The following is a 19252-nucleotide window of genomic DNA, read 5'->3' as shown; positions in this document are numbered from 1 at the left end:
TATTTGTTGAGAGATATATATTACATTCAAATACAGAGGGTCATGCCTAGACTAATGATGAAAGTATCATGAACTGAAGATTATGATTAACCTAAATTTGTGAACCTGAGCTCCATCGAGCTTGAGCTCAGTCACTCAGTTGTGTCCAATGCATTGTGATCCCATGGACTATAGCCTGCCAGGCTCCTCCATCCATTGAATTTTCCAGGCAAGAAGACTGGAGTGGGTTGCCATTTCCTACTCCAGGGGATCTTCCCAACACAGGGGTCAAACTTGTGTCTCTTTCATCTCCTGTATCAGCAGGCAGATTCTTTGCCACTGAGCTGCCTGGGAGGCCTGAAGTCCATAAAAAAGATAAATAAATAATGCTCAAAGAGAAATATTATATAGGTTCCTTTTTCCTCTTTGATTTATTTCCTAAGGACAAGTTCCCATCAGTGAGATGACTGAGTCAGTGGGTATAAAAGATGTTTGGAGGTTTTCAATGTATAATTTAAATGCTTTTTAAAAGGCACACGCACATTTACTCTGTGGCAAAGCGCCCAGGAGTTAAATTCGGAGTCCTAACCTGTGGTACCCAGGGGATTCACTTCTCTTTGCTTCAGCCACATCCTTTGCCACTAAGACCACACTCATCTTTGTCTTGACCACTAACAGGCAGTGTATTTCCTTTTTAGACCCTGTCAATACCTGCTAAGGCAGCATCAACAGACCCCGCTGCTACTTGGTCACATGGCAAGTAACAAACTATTTTTTGTGCTTCACATTGAGCTTCTTTTTTTCCTTTTTCTAGTGATATGCACATTCTAGTGAGTTCTCTTTTCCCCCAGATCTACTCATAGTTTGCTTTTTCATCTCCACTTTATTCAGATGTCACTTTGCTCAGGAAGGCCTTCCAAGACTGCCCTATTTAGAAGGGCACTACCCCCTCACTCTTGGTTCTCGCTGTCTCCCTTCTCTGCTTCGTTTTCTCCATATCACTTTTCATTATTTGTCTGTCTCTCATGCACCCGATTGTGGAACTTAGACCTGTTTTGCTTACAGGTATCCCCAGCAACCACAACAATGCTTTAAACATGGTCGATGCCTTGTAAATATTTGTTAATGTGATAATAAACAAAGCACACAGTAGTTGTTCAGTATATGTGTTGGATAAATGAGTGAGGCCCGGAGGACTCCAGGGACTCACATTTCACTCACAGTGTTTGGCGTCTTTCCCACTGGAAGTCCAGGAGTAGTTGAAGCCTCGGGTAGGCACATCGGAATTACTGGCTGAAAGACAAAAATTTCAGAATTCTATTTTCTGATAAAGTTGCAATTTAATTTTACTTTGATGTGCTGAATTTTTAGTCTATATGACTTTGGGGAAATCTGAAATTGAAAATAATGCTTCCTGACACAGAGAATGCTAGCTGGCTCTTGTTAAGCTAAAGTCTGTAGTTTATGTTTAATGCCCAAAGAAAGCAGAGATTTTCTTTTTTTTTCTCTTCTTGTCACCAACTCAGATCACTGGGAGTACTCTCAAAATTACTTTAATATTACTCTAAAAATCCCATGACAAATGACAGGCACAATAGAATAACAAATCACCAATCCATATTTTTAAGATTATAGTAATTGTCACATCAATATATAGTCACTGGATTACAATTTCCCACAGAATAACTCAAAAGCAAAGTATCAACATAAAATGAAAAATACAGTTTTCCCCCAAACCTCAATAATATTATAGCTGCAATAAAATCTGGGGTTGTATTGTCTCTTTGGAGTCACACAAGGAGTCTTGCTACTCACTTTGAACACTTGGAGGGGTGACGTTTGAAGTTGATGTGCTCACATCTACATGGGCTGTTGATGATGGAGTTCGATAACCTATTTTGAAAACAAAATCTCCAAACTGTCATAGGAATTTACTTTCATATGTTTAAATGTGCCACTATACTTAACAAAGGTGACATGTAGAACATGGAGTATTGGATTTAGAAAGAATCTTAGTGCATACATAGTCTGATGGCTTCCTTTTATAAATTATAAAACAGAGTCCAAAAGTTCTATGCTTGTGGTTTCACACCCAATGCTCAATATTATTTATTCTGTGTTAACCCAGTTCTCCTTAGTGCAAGTGTATTACATTCATACTTTCAAAATATTTTATTTTAGTGTCTACTATGTGCAAGATGATTCACATGCAGTTTGAACAATGAAGACAAGATCTTCACCCCTATGGAAATTATCTTGTAGTGAATTTTCACAATTATATATAATATTTTCACATATGAAATATGGTTTCATGTTTACTTCAATTCTTAGCTTTCTAAATCATCTTAATCTTCATAAGCCATAATTTCCCATTTTTCCTTCTTCCCTTCCCCCCAAAATGAAAGACTAATTCATTTTCATTTGAAAATACCTCTAGAGATAAAGCAAGGTAGATTGAAATACAAAAATACTCAACTACAGCCACTGAAACATGTTATGTCTCTTGGGAAGACAAATGTTTAATAGATTTTATTTCTATGTATTTCTCCTTTGCTCCAAAACATATTCATGGTGGCTTACATAAATATTCAAATACAAGAAGATAAAAGAAGTGGATAGAAAGGGAAAATAAGGGTAGGAAAAATAAAGTTAGATAAAGAATGTTGAGTGTTGTTAAAACCTAGCTGGGGATATTACATAATGTATTTCTCGATGTAATATTCTCTTAGATATGGACTGCACATTTGGTCAGAATGTTCTAGTAACAATGTTAAGAAATAAAGAGCATTTGTTATACCACTGATGAACATTATAAGATAAAAAACAGTCAATTTTTAAGAAAATTACTGCTATTCTTTTTATTATGATTAGAAAGAATTTTCTCCCCAGTTTGTATAAAAAGAGTACTGTAAAATGTGTACAATATTCTCAATAATATCTTTACAGTATGGCAGCCAATATATTCTTTCACCCTCAAGCTTTAATTAGTAGTGAATAGCCTGGCAACTTCCCAGATATCTCAGTTCCTGGAAAGGGCATGCCTTAAATAGAAAACAAGGGTAATTGAATCTCTGAAAGAAGTATATATAAGATAAATAAATAAATTGGCATCGTGGCTCATGTGTGTGTGTGTGTGTGTGTGTGTGTGTGTGTGTGTGTGAAGTCACTTCAGTTGTGTCTGACTCTATGCAACCTATAGACTGTAGCCCTCCAGGCTCCTCGGTCTATGGGATTCTCCAAGTAACAATACTGGAGTGGGTTGCCATATCCTTCTTCAGGGAATCTTCCTGACCCAGGAATTGAACCCACGTCTCCTATGTCTCCTACACTGGCAGGTGATTTCTTTACCATTAGCACCAGTTGCAGGTCACATAAGAGATGATCAACAAGCATCATTTTGCAACACAGCCTACCAATGAACACCAAAGACATACTATACCCCAGCTCCATGAATCAGTCAGACATGTTAGATGTTGCTTCAGATGATGCCATTTGAGGAAAAAAATGTGCAGCCAGCATCAGGATGGGCAGAAAAAATGTCTTTTAAAGACAGGACACACACAGTTTCATTTATTCAACAAATACTTAGCGAGTTCCCACTGTGTACTAGCATTGAGGATAAAGTGCAGAAAAAGAGAATTTTTGCCCCTGCCCTCATGGAGCATATAATTTAGTGAGAAAAAAGGTCATTGTGGCAGATTACTGGTTGATCACCAAACCCAGTTCTCTTCTTTCTGGCACAGAGAAACTACATTTCCCAGCCTCCTGTGCAGTTCGATGTGGTGGCCATGTACCAAGTCCCAGGCAATAGACTGTGAGTAAGAGTAATGGCTGTTGCTTCAAGGCTTGTAATATGAAAACATCCCACACACGATCCTACATGATCTTTCTTCATGAGCTATCCAGGTATTATGATGCAGAGTGATTTGGAAGTCAGCATCACATGTAACAAAGCTGGAAGCCTGGGGTGTCAAATAACTGTGGAGCAGAGCACTCAGCTACTAGCTTGGCCTTATATTGACTCTGTTAGGATAAATAAATTTATATCAAGTATAAATGAAGAAATGCAATTTTGGAATTTGTTGTTATTGCAGGTTGTTTCCTTTCCCTCATAAAGAGTGAAAAAGAACTGCAGTATAAGATGGGAAGTACTCTGGTGGAGAAAAGACACAGTGCTGTGATTCCAGAGGAGGAATGTGTAACCAAGGCATGGAGCTCAGGGAAGGTTTTCTGGAAGAAGTGACTTAACAATTAGGCTTGAAGACTGACAAGAATTAGCAAGACACAGAGAAAGAGAGCAATCAAGAAGCAGAATGTTCCAAGCAGTGTGGACAGAAAATGGGGGAGACAACTGAAGTCTGGTGAGAATGTTGAAGGCACTCTGTGAGCAGTAAAGAGATGAGGATACTGTCCAGCTGGTCCTTACAAGATGCTATGCCCCAGGGTAAGTGGAAGGTGGCCTGGACTCGAGGGTGAAGGCTGTAGGGAAGAAAAGAAGTCAGAAGGTTTCAAGTGTGGGCCCGACAGGGTTGGTACATAGCTGAATGTAGGAAATAAATAAAAGAGAGAAGTCAGAATAACTCCCAGTTTTCCAGCTTGGGCAGGTGTTTGGATCAAGGTGTCGTTATCTGAGCAAATAAACAGGAAAAATAACCTTGGAAGGCCCGGAGGTACAAAAATGAAATAAAATTTGGACAGATTGATTTTGACTGCATACGAGATATTAACTTCCAGCAGAGGGCTGGTCATGTGAGTCTGAATCTTAGGAGTGAAATTAGGTTGCAAATAAATATTTGTGAGACATCAGTGTGTAGACAGTAATTGGAGTAACTGAGAGCTCCAAGGAGGATGGGTCCTGGGAGAAGACAGAGCCTAGGATGGAATGATGGGGAAAACTTTCATGTAACATACTGGCAAGAGAAAAGGAGATTGAGAAGGAGGAGCCAGGGAGGCAGCAAGAAAGTCAGGGGCTACGTTATTAGAGAAGCCAAGGTGACAGAGGGTTTCCAAAAGCAGGGCCATTAAGCCCAACTCAGCAAATATTTGTAAGGGAAGACTGTGTGCCAGATGTTGGGTCAGTGCAGTCAAATGCTGCGAAGAAAACAGATTTCCATCTGGCTCTTAACTGCTAGGAAGCCATTGCATTAGACACATCATACTGCATCCAGAGTCTACAAGACAGTTTTGCAAATCATTTGGAGATTTGCAAAAGCAGTGTAGCTTAGCTATTAAAAGCATCAATTCCAGAACCAGATACCATGAACTGAAGCCTGCCTTAGTTCAAAGTTAGATGTGTGATCTTGGTAGAATCTATTGACCTTTCTCTCTTTCTCAAATTCCTCACATGTAAAATAACAGTACTTTTCTATACGGTGAGTGTATAAAGTACTTAGAAGAATGCCTGGCGTGAGGTAAGGACTAAAAAGTAATCTTAGAAGCTATACAACAGCTCATCTGCCGTTTAGTTCAGATGCTGAAAACACAGGCATATCGTGACAATAGATGACTTGAATCTCCTGATGAGTTCTACCATTGCTCCCATTTCCCCAGTCCTTCTAGAAGGGGGCTGATGTGAGGTAACCAATCCTTCCTTCCCTAGGCTGGCGCAAGAACTACATTTCAAAAGGCCGTACCAGAAAACGGCTGCGTGTCCGGGGAGAAGAGAACGGCAGCCTACCGGGCACTAGTTCTATGATGGAGTAGTCGTTTCTCCTGGCAGAGTCATCTGCAACTCTCCTCTTTCACCTCACTGAGCCCCTAGTGGTTCACATACCTGTGAAGTCATTCTAACATCTACCTCATTGCCTTCCACCACTCATCAAGTGATAGGGAAAAAACACACCAAAAGACTGCTTACAGGATACATGAAGTATTTGCAGAGTAAGCTCAGATTGTCTCAAACTGAGTATTGGGATCACATTTCTGGACACATAGGAAATTGAGCACTGGCATTCACCCATTGGCCAATCCTGACAAGGTTGCTGGGGAGGTCAGTCACTCTTCACTCCCCACGAGCTTTCTGCTGACTGTGCTCCACCGCGCCCTCTAGTGGACTTATCAGGAAGTCTCTGCGTGAAGAGCAGCTGGGCGTCTCCTCCACAACTTGTTCAGTCAGCCGAGTTGTGAGCGAATCTGTAACCTCACGGACGGCAGCACGTCAGGCTTTCCTGTCCATCACCAACTTCCAGAGCTTACTCAAAGTCATGTCCATCGACTCAGTGATGCCATCCAACCATCTCATCCTCTGTCGTCCCCTTTTCCTTCCGCCTTCAATTTTTCCCAGCATCAGGGTCTTTTCAAATGAGTCAGCTCTTCGCATCAAGTGGCCAAAGTATTAGAGTTTCAGCTTCAGCATCAGTCCTTCCAATGAATAGTCAGGGTTCATTTCCTTTAGGACTGACTGGTTTGATCTCCGTGCAGTCCATGGGACTCTCAAGAGTTTCTCCAACACCACAATTCAAAAGCATCAATTCTTCAGCACTCAGCGTTCTTTATGGTCCAACTCTCATAGCCATACATGACTACTGTAAAACCATAGCTGTGACTATGCAGAACTTTGTTGGCAAAGTCATGTCTCTACTTCTTAATATGCTGTCTAGGTTTGCCACAGCTTTTCTTCCAAGGAGCGTCTTTTAATTTCATGGCTCCACAACTGGTTCATTATGATTTTATGAACCTATGGATCAAAGAGTGAATTTGAATTTCTCTCTCATCAAGATGGCTTTATCTTTGTCCTCTTTGCAGTAATTTCTTCAGTTATCTATTTTTAAAATTTTGCGTGATTATGTGTTTTCCTTGGTGGCTCAGTGATAAAGAATCTGCCTGCCAATGCAGGAGACCCAGGTTTAGGGAAGAGCCACTAGAGAAGGAAATGACAACCCACTTCAGTATTCTTGCCTGGGAAATCCCATGGGCAGAGGAGCCTGGTGCGCTACAGTCCATAGGGTCACAAAAAGTCAGATGCAACTTAGCAACAGACTTTTTTTTTTTTCATAACCATACAAAACAAGATAAAAAATACAGAGAAGTAAATAACTAGCTATAAGTAATCATTGGATACTGTGGAATACTGAAAGATATGATGTGCTTCTGCTCCTCCTAATTACTATAGGAAGAAAAGGTAAAAGAGGAAATGGGGAGGGGAAAGGAAAAACAAGAAAGACTATCTATGTTTTAGACAATTCTCAGAAGGATGAGAAAAGAGTGATCCCTTTACTCTGGGACTCTGTTCCTTGCATGGGAAAACACATGGCTTTCATTGTCAGTCGCAGTCTCTTATCTCCCCTCCCATGGACCAGGATCTTTTATTCGTTCATTTATCCACTCTTCCTCCCTCCCTCATTCTCTCCCTCTCATTCTGAGAGCTGACCTTCCCAGTATTCACCAAGTGACTTAGTAAGTGAAGGCAGAAAGAAATGGCTGAAACATTGGTGATATGATCATAACAATGGTAATGACGATGAAGATAAAGGACGAGGAAGCATGACTGAATGACTTTCACTTCTTTTTCACCACCATCATCTAGAAATCTCAGGCTAATAAACAACTGCCAGCCATCTCTGAAAATACTTCTTACTTACAATGAACAGACATTTTCTGATTGCCCACACTGGGTGCTGGCACTGATTGGTAACATATGATTTAACTCTGGCAGGAGTCGCTGGGTATGATAACTAGGAATTTCATTTGTATTAAAACGACTGATTAAATGTTCTTTTCTGGAGGTCAAAAAATAATATGACATAAATCCTTGCTTACTGCAGATTTACTGCAGGGGAAGAATTCATTCGACTCCATCTAACAAGTGTTGTTCATGGACCACTGAAAAGAGGAACACTGCCAAGGCATGCACGCTGCCTTGATCCTCGCTTCACTGTGTCTCTTGCCTGGTTTAGGGAACAGTTCTATGTGTCCTGTCATGAGCAGGCCTGTGGAGTTTGTTGAAGGCTGAATACATGCCGATAAGCTTCTGGGAACAAAAAGATCAATGGCACCTATTACTTTCTTGAAGGGGCCTAAGATCATTTCAGTCTTACACATCTCCAGCTAAATTTTGTTCTGATCTTGGCCTAAGGGTCTGTATCAAATTGCATGGGTTATGGAAAGAGTGACCCCTTTACTCTAGGACTTTGTTTACCATGCAGAAGTCAGAGCTGAAGCCATCCAGAGATGGCTTTACACAACAGTTCAAGATTAAGGCCCCTTGGCATTACATGACCCAACTTCAACAATCTCAGCATTGGTATCTCTTTCCATTTCCTGTCCATGTTCTTTCATTTATTCACCCAGAATTTGGGATCCTCTGTCTTCCAGGCATTTTGCTCAGCACTGGGGACACAGTGATCAGTTTCTCTGGGGTTTAGGTTTACAGAGGATATGGCTATTAACCAGAGACTCACATAAATCGATCCAAATATGAGAACACTGAAGGAGGGAAGGCCTAGTCAGCATCTCAGGAAGGCTGCCCTAGGGATGTAGAGGGAGAATGGATACAGGGGAAGGGCTGTGGGAGCTTTCAGGCCAAGGACACAGCGAGTGCAGAGGCCCTGCGATGGCCTCATGTGCAGTGGTTTAGTAACAGCAATGGGTGGTACCGGTCTGTTCCAGGGCTGCGCCTTTGCAAGCCCTCAGTGTTTGTTCTGTGTGTCGAACTGAACTGAGTGTCGTCCCCATGCACACTCGTGGCCTCAGCCTCAGTAGGACAGTGATCAAACTGTGGCACATTGGTGGTGGCCAGCAATGCTTGTTTCTCAGTTGTTTTATTTTAACTCTGTTTCTGAAAGCAATCGCTTCCTAGAGCCTGACCTGGAGATTCTGTAACTTTAAGGGGACATGTGTATCTGACAATCTCTTGACATCAAGTACGGCGTTTTAAAAGACTTGTCTTCATACTCCTTTCAGTCAAGTCTTTATAAAAGATTTGTATTATATAGTCTGGCATGTGAATAAGTCATACTTGCTTTTTGTCTTTTCTGTTTCAAGGTTATGTTTGCATTCACAGCATGGCAAATCCTCTTCAGCATTCAATAGTTGGCCTTATATTATGACATATTTTGTAGGCAAGTAATACAGCAAGTATTACCCCATGATAGACAGTTATCTGCTTTGTTTAGAGGGCTAGATATTGTTTGCTGGTTGTTCATTTCTTCAGTTTGAATATTTACTGTTATTTAACCTTGTACATGTCCAGAGATACATAACCATGATCCTTGGTTTCTAGGAAAGAAGAAGGGGTTTAGAAGAAAACATCGCTTTATAGAAAATGTCTTGCTATATTAATTCATGAACTGCTATGAGGTTAGATGAGATTTGAAACTTTTGGAAGCCCATTTCTATTAAAACTTAAAATGTTTTTTCACTGAGGTTAAAAATTACCCTTTATGTTATCACTAGAAATTCAATTAAGTCAGAAGTTAACTCTAGTCAGTTCTGAGTTGAATGGAGGAGACAGAACATGTTCTGTAAGAACCAATTTGGTTGGCTCTTTGTGACATTAGAAAGCAAAACCCAACCTCTTAACCTGGACTCTAGCCATCTTCCCAGTGACTGTCCCTCTCATTGCCAGAGAGGGAAGGGCAGGGAAATGCTAGAGGCCTTATGGTGAACTAATGTGGGAAAAGTCTGAAATATTTTCCAAACAATTTAATTATTTAACATGGATAACTATGTGCCATATAAAAGATAGGTGAGCAGTTGTGATGTGAGGTAAGTGGAGGAAAAAGGATAAAATGGCAATGATCACAACAAAAAGGAATATTGATTTGGTCATTGCTTTCTTCTTCAAGTAATTAAAAAATACAAGTAAAGGTGTTGATTTATTTTAAGATTAATTTTGCTTACTGGACTCTTCCTATGATCACAGCATCCTTCTTGGCCTGGAATGTGTAAGCCTTAGCTTTAGACTTGCTCTTTATGCATTTTCACATTTCATACTCTTAATAATTATGTGATAATATGACTGTTTTTTAATATAAGAAAACAGTATTAGAGAAGTGAAATAACTTTCCCTGGGCTACAGAGCTAGTAGGTGGCAGAGATAAGAATTGAATCCAAGCCTGTCTGACACCAAAGATCACATTCATTCCTTTCTGGTGGCTTTATAGTGCAGAGATTCTTGTTGCAGCTCATGTTATCAGAACCAGGGCTTAGTCATGGACGTGTTTGGTCATGGTCCCTAACACACAACCACCCAGAACGGAAACCTTTATAGCCTCGGCTTCTCTCCTGTCTCCCATCATCACTTCTTAGTTTCCTGTCATGAGACTACTCAGTGTTCAGGTCCTGACCAGGTGCTTTTTCCTTTAGACAGCCTTCTTCTTCCCTTTCTAAAACCCTTCCTTTCTTAATCACTTTCTCCTTCACACTTTAGAAAATACCCTTAACTCCCCCTCCCCCCAGGCTTTATTGAGTTACCAATACTTACTGATGACCATGCATTATCATTGTTCTAGGTGATGGAGATTTATCAGAGACAAATCAGACCCCAAAATCCAGTCCTCATGGGATTTACTTTCTTGTGGGGAAAAGTCAGACAAGTAAATTATACAAGATGTGAAAAGACAGTCAGGAGAAAAATAAAACAGGGAAAGAGGACAGGAAGTGAGAGAGAGGGTACTGCAGTTTGAAATGAGTTGGTCGTGGAAAGCCACATTGAGAAGGTGACATTTGAACAAAGATTGGGAGAAGATGATGTGTAAGCCATGCAGATTTTCAGGGGAAGAATTTCTAGGCAGAGGAAACAGGTGAAAAGACCTTATGTGGGAGTGACTAGGGCATGTTGGAGGGACAGCAAGGGGGCCGAACTTGGTGAAGTACAGGGAGTGAGGGGGAAAGCAGAGTAGTGAGAATATAATAAACATTTGACCTTTCAGGCCAACTTTACAGATATCTGCCTTTTCTCACGCCCACTTCCCTCCTTCACTCATGAGAACATGATCTTGGTGATCTTCATTGACATCCAAATCTATCTCACACACAATTCTAGATTTTTTTTTTTAATTAAAACACAGTCACACACTTTAGACAAAGACAGACTGGTTAATTAATCAACCACTCTATTTCCTACCTTGGGTTCCTATCATGTTCCCAAAGGGATTTACCATTGTTGTTGTTTAGTTGTTAAGTTGTGTGAATTTTTTGCGACCCCATGGACTGTAGCCCGCCAGGCTACACTGTCCATGGGATTTCCCAGGCAAGAAGACTGGAGTGGGTTGCCATTTCCTTCTCCAGGTGATCTTCCAGACCCAGGGATCTAAACCTCATCTCCTGCTTTGCTGGTCGATTCTTTATCACTGAGCCACCTGGCAAGCCCTCAAAGAGATTTAAGGGAACTAACAATAAAATGTAACATTTTGATGCTATGAACCAGGTACTTTAATTGTTTTCTATGCCAAGTCTCCTCTGTTGCTTTTAGTAACCCACTGAGAAAGGCACAACCCATGCTAACACTCTTCCTTTTCTCTTTGTCTCTCTTTCCCCATTTTCTTCAAGCATCCTCACCATCGCCATGCTTTTCAGAATTCTGTTTATTACTTGTCAATCCATCACACTGTGGCCAAGAACTACAGCTTTCTGTGGACCATCTCAGTAGTAAATCATAACCTCGTCATGCTTGCTTCATTTTCACTGAATTTATTGTACCTACTCATGCTTTAATTTTTAAATAAAATTGTATATACTTAATGTGTACACTCTGCATATAAGTTAAATAAGCAGGGTGACAATATACAGCCTTGATGTACTCCTTTTCCTATTTGGAACCAGTCTGTTGTTCCATGTCCAGTTCTAACTGTTGCTTCCTGACCTGCATATAGGTTTCTCAAGAGGCAGGTCAAGTGGTCTGGTATTCCCATCTCTTTCAGAATTTTCCACAGTTTATTGTGATCCACACAGTCAAAGGCTTTGGCATAGTCAATAAAGCAGAAATAGATGTTTTTCTGGAACTCTCGTGCTTTTTCGATGATCCAGCGGATGTTGGCAATTTGATCTCTGGTTCCTCTGCCTTTTCTAAAACCAGCTTGAACATCTGGAAGTTCACAGTTCACGTATTGCTGAAGCCTGGCTTGGAGAATTTTGAGCATTACTTTACTAGCGTGTGAGATGAGTGCATTTCTGTGGTAATTTGAGCATTCCTTGGCATTGCCTTTCTTTGGGATTGGAATGAAAACTGACCTTTTCCAGTCCTGTGGCCACTGCTGAGTTTTCCAAATTTGCTGGCATATTGAGTGTAGCACTTTCACAGCATCATCTTTCAGGATTTGAAATAGCTCAACTGGAATTCCATCACCTCCACTAGCTTTGTTTGTAGTGATGCTTTCTAAGGCTCACTTGACTTCACATTCCAGGATGTCTGGCTCTAGGTGAGTGATCATACGATCATGATTATCTTGGTCGTGAAGATCTTTTTTGTAAAGTTCTTCTGTGTATTCTTGCCACCTCTTCTTAATATCTTCTGCTTCTGTTAGGTCCATACCATTTCTGTCCTTTATTGAGCCCATCTTTGCATGAAATATTCCCTTGGTGTCTCTAATTTTCTTGAAGAGATCCCTAGTCTTTCCCATTCTGTTGTTTTCCTGTATTTCTTTGCACTGATCGCTGAGGAAGGCTTTCTTGTCTCTTCTTGCTATTCTTTGGAACTCTGCATTCAGATGCTTATATCTTCCCTTTTCTCCTTTGCTTTTCACTTCTCTTCTTTTCACAGCTGTTTGTAAGGTCTCCCCAGATAGTCATTTTGTTTTTTTGCATTTCTTTTCTATGGGGATGGTCTTGATCCCTGTCTCCTGTATGCAGAGTACATCATGAGAAATGCTGGGCTGGAAGAAGAACAAGCTGGAATCAAGATTGCCAGGAGAAATACCAATCACCTCGGATATGCAGATGATACCACCCTTACGGCAGAAAGTGAAGAGGAACTAAAAAACCTCTTGATAAAAGTGAAAGAGGAGAGCGAAAAAGTTGGCTTAAAGCTCAACATTCAGAAAACGAAAATCATGGCATCTGGTCCCATCACTTCATGGGAAATAGATGGGGAAACAATGGAAACAGTCTCAGACTTTATTTTTTGGGCTCCAAAATCACTGCAGACGGTGACTGCAGCCATGAAATTAAAAGACGCTTACTTCTTGGAAGGAAAGTTATGACCAACCTAGATAGCATATTGAAAAGCAGAGACATTACTTTGCCAACAAAGGTCCATCTAGTCAAGGCTATGGTTTTTCCGGTGGTCATGTATGGATGTGAGAGTTGGACTGTGAAGAAGGCTGAGTGACGAAGAATTGATGCTTTTGAACTGTGGTGTTGGAGAAGACTCCTGAGAGTCCCTTGGACTGCAAGGAGATCCAACCAATCCATTCTAAAGGATATCAGCCCTGGGTGTTCTTTGGAAGGAATGATGCTAAAGCTGAAACTCCAGTACCTTGGCCACCTCATGCGAAGAGTTGACTCATTGGAAAAGACTCTGATGCTGGGAGGGATTGGGGGCAGGGGGATCAGGGGATGACAGAGGATGAGATGGCTGGATGGCATCACCGACTTGATGGACGTGAGTTTGAGTGAACTCTGGGAGATGGTGATGGACAGGGAGGCCTGGCGTGCTGCGATTCATGGGGTTGCAAAGAGTCAGGCACGACTGAGCGACTGATCTGAACTGAACTGAATGTGTACACAGGATGATTTGATATACATATACATAGTAACATGACTTCTACACTCAGCCCATTAATATATCATCTCTTTACACAGTTAATTTTGTGTATATGTGATGAGAATGCGTGAAATCTATTCTCAGTAAATTTCCAACATTCATTACAGTATAATTAGCTATTCATCATGCTATACATTAGATCTCTAGACTTATTAAACCTTCTTAACTCCAACTTTGTACATTTTGACCAATAGTGCCCCATTTTCCTATCTCCTCACCCTTGGTAACTACCATTATACTCTGCTTCCAGAGTAGACTCTTTTTAGATTTCACATGTAAGTGAGATCATATAGTCCTTTTGCTTTCTGTGTCTGGCTTATTTCACTTAGCATAATGTACACCATGCTCACCCATGTTGCACATCAGGATCTCCTTTTTTTAAGGTCAAATTATATACATATATATATATATATATACACACACACACACACATATATATTTTTTAGTCAATGGGAACTTAGACTGTTTTCATATCTTGGCTATCGTGAATAATGCAGTGAATATGAAGGCACAAATATCTCTTAAAGGTGGCTTATTTCATTTCCTCTCTGTATATAGTAAAAAGAGAGATTCCTGGATCAAATAGTAGTTCTACTTTTAAATTTTTGAGGAACTTCATAAACCATTTTCCATGTTTTTTATACTATTTGCAGTTAAAGTCTGCATCTTCAGTTCAGTTCAGTCACTCAGTCATGTCCGACTCTTTGTGACTCCATGAACCGCAGCACGCCAGGCCTCCCTGTCCATCACCAACTCCCGGAGTTCACTCAAACTCATGTGCATCGAGTCGGGTATGCCATCCAGCCATCTCATCCTCTGTCATCCCCTTATCCTCCTGCCCTCAATATTTCCCAGCATCAGGGTCTTTTCCAATGAGTCAGCTCTTCACATCAGGTGGCCCAAGTACTGGAGTTTCAGCTTCAACCTCAGTCCTTCCAAAGAACACCCAGGACTGATCTCCTTCAGAATGGGCTGGTTGGATCTCCTTGCAGTCCAAGGGACTCTCAAGAGTCTTCTCCAACACCACAGTTCAAAAGCATCAATTCTTCGGTGCTCAGCTTTCTTCATAGTCCAACTCTCACATCCATACATGACCATTATCTGTGTCTTATACTCCCATTAACAGTGTCAGGGTTCTCTTCTCTCTATACCCTTGCCAACACAAGGATACCTTTAATTTTTTGGATAACAGGTAAGAGGTGATATTTCATTGTGGTTTTGATTTTAATTTCTCTAATGATTAGTGACGATGAGCAGCTTTTCATATACTTTTTGGCCATTTGTATATCTCCTTTAGAAAAATGTCCATTCGGGTCTTTTATGTTTTACCAGGTTGTTTCTTGTTTTGCTATTGAATTGAAGGAGCTCCTAATATATTTTGGATATTAACCCCTTATCAGATATATGATTTACAAATATTTTCTCCCAACCCATAGATTGCTTTTGCATGTTGTTGTTTCCTTTGCTGTGCAAGAGGTTTTTAGTTTGTTTTTTTCTCTAAGTTTGATGTAGGACACTTGTTTATTTTTGCTTTTGTTGCCTGAACTTTTGGTGTCATATCAAAGAAGTCATAAATGAGGCCAACTGATGTCAAGGAGCTTTTCCCCTAAGTTTTCTTCTAGGATTTTTATAGTTTCAGGTCTTATATTTAAATTTTAATCTATTTTGAGATGATTTTGGTATATGGTATAAGAAAAGGGTCCAATTTAATTCTTTTGCAGGTGGATATCCAGTTTCCTAGGCACCATTTATTGATGAGACTATCCTTTTTCAGTGTGTACTCTTGGTACTTTTGTTGAGAATTAGTTTGGGTATATTTCTAGGCTCTCTATTCTGTTCCACTGGCCTACATGTCTGTTTATGCATATACCATACTGCTTTGATTACTGCATCTTTGTAGTATATTGAGAAATCAGGGTGTGGTTTCTCAATCACTTGAGAACTCTGTGTTCTCAGCAATGAAACACAGCTCTGTGTTTCCAACTCTGTTCTTTCTCAAGATTGCTTTGGCTATTTGGTGTCTTTTGTGAATATGAATTTTAGGTTTTTTTTTTCTATTTCTGTGAAAAATACCACAGGAATTTTGATAGAGACTGAATAAATTTTTGAATCTGTATATTGCTTTGAGTAGTGTGGACAATTTAACAATATTAACTGTTCCAATCCATGAACATTAGATGTCTTTTCATGTGCTTGCATATTTCATCAGTGTTTTATAATTATCAGTATACAGGTATTTTACTTTCTTGCTCAAATTTATTCCTAAGTATTTTACTCTATTTTGATGCTATTGTGAATAGGACTGTTTTCTTCAAAAAAGAAAGGACTTCTTTCTTTTTTGTTGTTGTTGGTGTCACTGAATTTCTTTTAATTTTAACATATAACGCAGAGCAGAATTTTCAAATGGAACTCTTTGTACCCCGGTTTGAGGAGAGGTCCCAAAGGCTAAGAATGATATTATATGGCAAGTCATCTTCACTTCTAAAGTAGAGTTCTAGACCAGCTATGAAGGATATGCGAAGTTAGAGCAGAATGGGCTCTGTCAGTTTCATCATGCACCCCAAGGCCGTGTAGGTGTATGGAAGCAGTCCTGGTGAGCATTTCTTTGGAGAGAGTTGTCAGGGAGCTGTGAATCAAGTCCCTTTTCATGGAGGAAGGGAAGAAGAATATGCTTCCTTACCTTAGCCAAGTGAAGTGTGGGTTCAAGAGACCACTCAGAGTTCTTGACCTGTGTGTATTGGAGTGTGGGACAAAGAAGACTGGTGCCAGGCTAAAGAGGCTGCACTGGGAGTCTGTGCTTGGGTGGCAGTGCTAAATGGGCATAGAGAGGAGATACAGCCATGCTGAGGAAGAGGAGTACTCCCCCAAACAGAAGCTGAGGTACATGTTTTCCCAAACAAAACAGGATGCAACAAAAAGAAATCTCACCCAAGAAAAATACTGAGAGGAACAAAAAAAGTCCCCAAGTAGACACTAACTGGTGGTGGGGAGGAGGGCAGGCGGTGCTGGGCGCAGGAAGCAGGAGACTGAAGGACAGCATGGCCCACAGGGGACAGCATCCACAGGCCAGTCACGGCTTAGTGAGAAGTCTGATGACGTGCCGCCACGAAATCAAGATAGCAATTTTTATTTTCCTCATCCTTACAGCACCTAAATGACATTACAGTAAAGCTGACAAGGAAGATCTTTCCTTACCTACCCCTCCTCGTTTTTCTGCATTTTGTGATCTCCAAAGAGAAATTCAAGCCAAAAAGTAAGAGTGGAGAAGAGGATGGATCCAGGAAATTTCAACCATACCTGCTACATCTCTCCGCTCCCCACCGCACACCTGAAAGAGGGAACCTGACATTCCAGGATTCCACAGTCGAAGTAGACCCAAGCTTGGTGGAGAGGAAGGACAGACGTTCTGAATTAACTTTTTCAAATTTTGACATTACACTGACCTGCTTTTTAAATTATGGATACAAATCTGTTCTTGTGACCGAAAGGGACCGGATAATTATTATACAAAAATCACCAAAAAAACCAAGGAAAAAAATTACCTAAAATTTCTTTCAGAAGCTAGGCAGAAACTCTACAGTGCTCATTTGAACAGGGAATGATAGGAAAAAAGAAAATTATCCTTTTTGCTAAGCTACTCAGTTTACCTTATTTATTCAACTAAAAACAAAGGTACAATTTATTTGTAAGTTTAGGCTGCTACTGTCATAGTGATCTGGTTCATTAAGCTCAATTGTCTGTGACTTTGCCTAATTTTATGTAGACTTAAAGCTAAAAATCTAACTTATTTTCTCAAATAGTAATATTTTCACTTGACCTTCCACTCTATTGACATAGCATTTATTGACATAGTTACCCAGTCTCCTCGACAAATGTGTAATTTTATATTCCATCAATTTATTTGCAGCATAAAAATAGAGCTTTTAAACCCACAGTGGCATTAGCTGGACAATTGAACTTAAAAGAATATAGGTCAGCAAATACATCTAAATACATCTGAGTCAGCCTCATTAACCCCTGATATCAGGATAAGGTGGATATTGAGCCTTAGGTCAACAAAAAAGATGTGTGGTATGAAATTTTAATTTTTACATACAACTCTTTTCCATGGAAGGCAGATAGTTAGGGGGAACATGTGCTCACTGAAGGACCGAAGGCAGTGTGTATTGCTGGATTACTGGTCCAGAAAGAATTTTCCCCCTATGGGGGAAGACACCAGTAGGCAGGACAGAGCTCATCACACATCATGTGGTGCATTCACAGACACTCAATAATTAGTAAATGAACTGAAGAATTTCCAATAGCTTTTCCCCAGAGGTAACTCACCCCAAGGGGGGAAAACTGAATAAACAAATACCCAAGGTAAATCAGTCATCAAGGAGGCTACCCTTGACTTACGTGCAACAGCTATGGGAAGAATTGAGAAATTATTTAATGAACTGTAATGCGTGTCCTAGGTGAATGTTGGTGACAAAGAGGGAATGTCCAGAATTTCCTAGAATTCAATGGAAAGCATTGAAATTTTATTTGGATACTGTACATATCTCTGGGCAATAAGAATTATAGTATAATGATGTGGAGAGGAAAATGGAAAACAAATGGAGAAGGAGATTTTTCTCCAGTTTATTTCCAACTGAGGAAAGGCTAGCTGCACTTCTGGAGGCTGCATTTCTCAGAAAGCACTGGTCTAGAGAAGGGAAAGATTAATACAGGCATAGCTGTCATATTGACCTTTTCACAGCAACAATACCAACATCATACTAGAAGGGATTTACTGAATGTCCAGTGACATTTATTGAGCACCCATCATGTACTCTCAGAGGCAGTAAGACTCAGGCTTTCAAGCTAACTGTCTAGGTTCCATCTTGGCTCTTTCACTTTCTGCACAATTTTGGGTAAGTTAATTAACCTCTTTCTGCTTTGGTATCTTCATCTGTAAAATGGGTTAATGATAGTACCTATACTATTGCTTTTTGGGGAGGAGTCGGTCAGACAGTAAAGAATCTGTCTCCAATGGAGGAGACCTGGGTTCGATCCCTGGAGGAGGGCATGGCAACCCACTCCAGCATCCTTGCCTGGGAGATCCCATTGACAGTGGAGCCTGGCGGGCTACAGTTCACGGTGTCACAAAAAAGTTGGACATGATTCAGTGACTAAACAACAACAACAACAAATGAGATAATACATTAACTAGTTTAGAATAGTGCCAGGCACACCAGAGGCACCCAAATATTAACAAACATTATTAAAATTATTGCTTAGTAATGCAATACAATCAGAGCGGTTGGTAAAAATTGGGGAAAATTAGTAGAAAAAAGCCTGGAAGACCCTTGTACAATAGTTTTACTAGAAATGTTTAATTTATTCTCCCACATTTAGGCAGACAACCCTGCTGAGACATCTGTCACACACATTACTTTCCATTTCTACATACGTCCATTTTAGTTTAGACCATTATCTCTTTCAATTTACATCATTTGGTCTTCTGTTTTACTTACATTTTTCTTATATTAAAATAGCCATAGTGGCTGTTTGTTGATGATCAGATCACAGCCCAGATACACATCCCAT

The 19252-nt window shown here is 40.3% G+C and overlaps 1 protein-coding gene across 3 annotated transcripts in view; it reads right to left on the bottom strand.

Moving 5' to 3' along the window:
* Window positions 1-19252, bottom strand: part of CD96 (CD96 molecule) — a 100201-nt gene that overhangs the window by 14783 nt on the left and 66166 nt on the right. For all 3 annotated transcript variants that reach the window (XM_006073963.4, XM_006073964.4, XM_045165459.1), the window contains exons 9-10: window positions 1795-1872; window positions 1201-1272 (exon numbers count right to left, since the gene is read on the bottom strand). In XM_006073963.4, coding sequence (XP_006074025.3) covers window positions 1201-1272; window positions 1795-1872 — 150 coding nt within the window. The remainder of the gene's footprint in view (window positions 1-1200; window positions 1273-1794; window positions 1873-19252) is intronic.

Source organism: Bubalus bubalis, chromosome 1 (genome assembly GCF_019923935.1).
Source record: "Bubalus bubalis isolate 160015118507 breed Murrah chromosome 1, NDDB_SH_1, whole genome shotgun sequence".
NCBI lineage: Eukaryota > Metazoa > Chordata > Mammalia > Artiodactyla > Bovidae > Bubalus > Bubalus bubalis.
Note: the sequence above shows the minus strand (reverse complement) of the source record. Positions and strands in the feature narration are given on the sequence as shown.